This window comes from Nesoenas mayeri (genome assembly GCF_963082525.1).
Source record: "Nesoenas mayeri genome assembly, chromosome: 7".
Taxonomy (NCBI): Eukaryota; Metazoa; Chordata; class Aves; order Columbiformes; family Columbidae; genus Nesoenas; species Nesoenas mayeri.
Window position 1 is genome coordinate 18,126,787 of NC_137551.1, and position 6,000 is coordinate 18,132,786.

Here is a 6,000-nt window from a genome sequence, read left to right on the forward strand (position 1 = left end):
AGTCTGGGATTCTTGCTCAGGAGCAAACACTTTTCTTCCTTGCTGGGCAGGAGGCACAGAGCAGGGGCTAGAGCAAGGCTGAAAACAAGCCTCCTGCAGTGGCAGGGCTGCTGCAGAAAGCAGTGCACAGCCCTACACGCAGTGCTGCTGCAGGGCACTCTGCCTCTGTAGCTGGCACTGCAGGGTCCAGGGCAGCAGCAGCCTGGCTGTGCCTGCAGAGCACCTCTCCCATTGCACACATGCATGCCTGCTAACAGTAGCAGTGGCTGCTTCCCAGACTCTCAGGGGCAGAATGAATACTTGGTCCTGAAAATCCTCCATATGGTAGGAGGAAGGTATGTAGAAAGCAGAGCTCCACCTTCAGGGTGATAAAGTGGTACAAATTCCCTGGAGCAAGGGCATGCACTGTAAAAAAGCTGTGAGATACAGCCTGAGACTCTGCCACATGCTGCAGAAATAGGAAATTCCAGCTCTAACCAGGCAACAAAGACCAGCTGTCACAGTGAGGGGAGTTCCCTCCCCACACCTGTGTGGGCTTCTGCTTTGTCTGCAGGGAAAGAGAAAACTGCACCTGGGTTTCTATCAGCAGCTCCTAGAGACACTATCAGCAAAGGTGGGAAAGAAAAAGAAGGGCAGGGGGTGACAGTGTGTTTCCTCATACGGTCACTAGAATACCTACAGCCATGTCACTGCCCATCTTTGCCCACCCAGCCTTTTGCTGAGCTCTGAGCTTGCCTCTTTTTGTTTCTTGCAGAGCTCCACCGCCACGAAAGCATCCAAGAGAAGAACGTGAAAGAAGCTAAAACCAAGTGCAGAACCATTGCATCCCTGCTGACAGACGCACCCAACCCCCACTCCAAGGGGGTGCTGATGTTCAAGAAGCGCAGGCAGAGGGCTAAGAAGTATACATTGGTAAGCTTTGGCAGTGTTGACGAAGACCGCTCCTACGAGGAGGAAGACGGAGTTTTTCCAACTAGTGAGTCTGAATTTGATGAGGAAGGTTTCTCTGATGCCCGAAGCCTAACTAATCACTCAGACTGGGACAACACTTACCTGGACATTGAAAAGTCCAGGTTTGACTCTGAACACAAGGAAGAGAAGCAAAAAGGTTTGAGTGAGGCCTCAGGTAAAGGAGCACGATTATTTGAGCAGCAGAGGGAACGGGCTGGGAAGTACACAGTCGAGAAAGTCCCGGCGCAGAAGAGCCCCCAGCTTGTCCCAGCTGCCCAGCCACAGCAGGGCACGGTGAACGGAGATATGCCTGTGCCACAGAAGACAGAGAGCATGCCCCTCAGCATCCACCTGGAAGGCATACAAGTGCCCAGCAAACAGCCAGCAGCCAACCTCACCACTCAGCTCCTGGCTCCCCCCAGTCCCACTTTCTTCCCGCCTCCCCCAAGCACCCCTGACCCCGTCTCTTCAAGCACAACTAGCATGTTCAACCGGTCTGCACGGCCCTTTACTCCTGGCTTTTCTGGCCAACGCCCAGCAACATCCTCTGTCATCTTCAGGCCATCTACACCCAAAAAACCCAGTGAAAGCTTGGGTGGGCAAAGCACGGTAGTTCCCCCTTTCTCACCTCCGGCTCCAGGAACACCTGCCAATGCACCAGTGCCAACACACCGCAGTCCAGTTAGCTCCTCCACATCTCTGTATATTCCTGCACCGGGAAGGCCAACATCACCACTGGAGTCACAACCAAGAGCGGGGGGATGCGCTCCAGAGAATAAGCCTTCTGCCAACACTGCCCGGACATCCACCACCTCTATCTTTCTGTCAGCTCCCTCAAAGCCAGGAGGTGAGGTGGCCTCCACAGCTTCCCAGACACGAGTCTCCGGAACAGCCTCTTCTTCTTTGTATATTAGTCCAGCACCATCACAGCCCACCATAAGCAGTTCCCCTGTGCCAAAGCAGCCATCTTCTGCCATCTCACCGGCAATGCCACGACCTCCTTCTGAGCCCTTAACCTCCAGAGAGCAGAGGATTGCTGTGCCAGCTCCCCGCACAGGCATCCTTCAGGAGGCTCGCCGGCGGGGCAACAAGAAACCCATGTTCAGTAAGATTGAGGAGAAGAAGAATTCACCCAACCCTGAGCTCCTGTCTCTGGTGCAGAACCTGGATGAGAAGCCGAAAGGTGACCACCCTGGGGCCGGCTTTGAGTCTGGGCCTGAAGAGGACTTTCTCAGCCTGGGTGCTGAGGCCTGCAACTTCATGCAGTCCTCTGGCCGCAAGTTCAAGACCCCACCTCCAGTGGCTCCTAAGCCTCAGCAGCAAGATGGTGGACTGGTAAATGGGGCCCATGACATGCCTCAGCTTAAAGGCAAAGGGGCAGAGCTCTTTGCCAAACGCCAGAGCCGCATGGACAAATATGTGGTGGAGACAACACCAAAGCCAGAGTCCAAGCCCAGGACCCCCTCTCCTTCCCCTTCCCTGCCCTCATCCTGGAAATATTCACCCAACATCCGGGCTCCCCCTCCAATTGCATACAACCCAATGCATTCCCCTTTCTACCCCCTGGCAGCCAGCAAATCTCAGGCTAGTAAAGCAGAGAGCAAAGTGAAAAAGGCGCCTGGCCAGAAATCGGGGATTAAGGTCATTGATATAATGCGCCACCAGCCTTACCAGTTAAAGTCAGCCATGTTCTGTTTTGAGGATCCTCCAGGCCCCAGCACTCAGGGGTCCCCCGGTCAGCCAGCCCCACAGGCTAGGTCATCCTTCCCAGCAGCCAAGCAGGCCCCCGTCAAAACAGCCAAGACCCAGGAGATTCGTCGCTTCTCCACTCCAGCTCCCATGCCAGCCTCAAGCAGCCTGGCACCCACCGTACTTGCGCCCCGCTCGGCCACCACATTGGATGAGCCGGTGTGGAGAACAGAAATGGCATCATCTGCCCCCAGCACACCAGCCCCCTTCCAGGTGGAGCTCAGCCAGTCCCCTAAGACATACCAGAGCTCCCCAGAATCTGGTCAGGCCAGCCAGGGGCTTTCCCCAAACCCAGCCTCAGCCTCTCGGTTTCAGGTGGCCAGGCCCAAATTCTCAGCAGCAAGAACAGGGATGCAGGCCAATGTGTGGAGGCCGAGCTTTGGCCACCACTGAGGCAGGCACCCCTCCCATCCCATCTGTGGCCCCGCAGAGGTAGTGCTCGTTTTGTCTTTCATGTCAGCTCAGTACACTGGAATGAGTGACGCAAAATGAAGAAAAGAGAAAAAAAAAATTAACTTCCCTTCTGCACCACCCTCTCCCCCAGCCTCCCCTTGGTCTCAGATGGGCAGCTTCAGCGCAAGGACTACTGGCTGTGGCTACAGCAGGAGCAAGAATGTGGAGAGAGGGCACATGTGTGGTACACAGAGAATGGGAACTTGCACGCAGCAGCAAAACCCACCTCTGGAGGGGGTCAATGGCAGCAGTTGTCTCACATGAGGACATATAGGTGGTAGTGGTTCTCCTTTCCCAAGGGCTTTGGAGTCACTCCTGAATGAGGGGAGATTGTGGGGCAAGAGTTTTCCAGGAAGAAAAGAGTCAGAGGTGGGATTACAGTACCGAAGCCCTAGCTTCCCCATTAGACTGCTTTTCTCTGACCCTGTCAGTCTGTACACCTGCACACACCTGCACTCACGTGCAGGGAGTGAAAGTAGAACTGGGGCTTCACCTTGGACACTTCTCCCAGACTCTCCTTCGGAGGGGCAGGGGAAAGGAGGTGAGGGAGAAGAGTGAGTAGGGGTGTTTGTGCATGCACGTGTGGGCAGTGTGCCCTGTGCAGGAGGGTGGCCACGTGTGCCTGTTCCTCCAGTCACCAGGGCTGGAGGTAAAAGGGACAGTCATCCTAGATGGTGCTACACATGGCTATCATCAGGTCTGGGAGCAGTTTGATGGGGCTATCAGAAGCTGGAGGAACTGCAGAAAGAAGTGTCAGTTTTTGAGGATACATGAAGTCAAAGCTAAGCTCAGGCAGTGGCTGTTTGGCATAAGGAAGGTCCCGCAGCATTAGTCCCACTGGAACAGAATACAGATACTGTAAGTACAAAGGAGGATTGAGTGGGAGAAGGTACCATTGACTCTAAGAGAAGACAGAATAGAATATGCATTTGCACACCATCTTTTTATTTAGTTTAGGACAGAGTGTAACTAGATTGGCAATGGGTCATGACATAAAACTTGCTGAAAACTCTATGGTGAGCTGGAAAACAGAGTCCCTTTACAGACATTCTCAGTAGGGAAGTGGAGGAGAGGGAAACAGAAAGTCACCACTAGAATTTAATACTAAATGATTTAAGTATCCCTGAAGTCTATTTGGTAAGAACTGAAGTGCTCTGAGAGACTCAGAGGATCTGCACTCTCACACACACATTGCAGAGGTCAGTTTGCTGGTGATGCTGGAGAAACAGTACTGGTTATTCCTCTAATGTCCCAGGCTAGCCTCAAACTTAATCCCTACACTAAAGGCATACAAGAAGAAAGCATTCCCTTTCCCAAGAAAAAATCTAGGATATTAGTAGGGACTGTGTGTATGTGTGTGTGTGTGTGTGCCATTTGTGCTCTGGTTTGCACATACCTCTACCATTTACTTTCTGCCTGTGCTCCCCCTTTTGCAGCAGCCACTTTCACAGTGTGACCCCACAAGTACACCAAGAAAAGATTGCTCCTGAAGCACAGCTCCCAAACACAGCGATGCTCCAGCTGCAGGGAATGGACTTGCCATCTCTTCCTGGGAAGGGGTTGCCCAGCCTTTTACTAGATCCTCAGGAATGAGTATTGGAGGCAGGGTGAGGGTGTCATAGCCCTGCTTGAGAAATGTCATTAGACTTGCTCCTCTCCAAGCAGAAGCTGTCCTCTGACTGGACTACATACAAACTTTGGATGTACAAGACCGTAGGTTCTGGAAAGAAAAAAAGGAATGCAAATGGGGCTGATGCCAGGTCTGTAAGCAGTGCAGCTCATGTGGTTTCACGTAAGTCCAAGCCAATCTTCCTCCGTGCAGCTGGAGCTTATGATGTGTAGCTCCTTTCATGAAAGCTGGGGACTCCGCTTTTTCTTGGGAGCTCTAAAGTGCTTCTCTGTCAGTACCTGGAAACTCTGCATGTGTGCTCTCCCATGAAGAAAAAGAGGGCTAGCTAGCAGCTCTAGTCTCAGACAAGCTTGAGAGGGAAAGAATGAGGAAAAAAGGAAAATAATACACAATCTTGCCTTTGAATCCTTCACAGTCTGGCTGGCCTTGTTCTTCAGGCCTGCGTTTGCAGTGCTCAGTCTTGGGGGGCCTGAAACATAGGATGAGCATGTGTGGGAGGGAGGAGGACGGCACTTCCACCTCACTTGGCAGACTGTGGGCCATGGGAGAGGATGGAGAGAAAACCTTTGGGAATGCCTCGAGTTAAATGAGCAAAGGGGTGGTTGAGCCAGAAGAGGTGCTGCCCTGGTTGTATGACATAGGAGCAGCCAACCTAAACTGATGATGGGATTATATGTGTTCCTGCCCAAGAGCGGAGGTCTTAGGACAAGCCACCACTGCAGAGTTAATTCAGATAGCCAGAATCCACTTAGTTCTGGTGAAGGGAAGCAGCCATGCTACAAAACCTAACTTGGAGGATTGCTTCTCGCTCATTGTGCTGCAATGCATTGCCAGCATTCCTGGAATAAAAACCCTGTGTGCTGCTGTAGCAAGCTGAATCTCTGTGGTTCTTCCCAAACATGGGAGGAGGAGTCTTCTGTTTTTCTAGGAAAGCTAAAGAGTAAGAAGGAACTAAAGGACTACCAGAGCTCCAAAAACTTTGTCTCTAGTCTCCTTGTGGAGTGCTGTTTGTCACTTAGACAGACAAGCTAGCCCAGGTTGAAAGCATCACTGAAGTCAGGTGTAGAGAGGGGTTGTGTGGATCAGAGAAAGGGTACTCAAGATAATTCTGCAGTAAAGAAATAACCTCAGAAAGTCTGAATCTTACTCCATTGTCCCCTTTCCTCAGGTCCTTAAAGGAAGTGCTGTCAGGGCCTGAGTGTCTCGGGAAATTAGTT

At 52.1% G+C, this 6,000-nt stretch overlaps 1 protein-coding gene across 1 annotated transcript in view; it reads left to right on the forward strand.

The window, feature by feature from the left end:
• Positions 1-3,093, forward strand: part of SYNPO2L (synaptopodin 2 like) — a gene marked incomplete at both ends in the record, with an annotated part of 34,951 nt that extends 31,858 nt beyond the window's left edge. Inside the window, one exon of the mRNA XM_080347502.1 lies at positions 755-3,093. Coding sequence (XP_080203628.1) covers positions 755-3,093 — 2,339 coding nt within the window. The remainder of the gene's footprint in view (positions 1-754) is intronic.
• Positions 3,094-6,000: the final 2,907 nt, after the last annotated feature.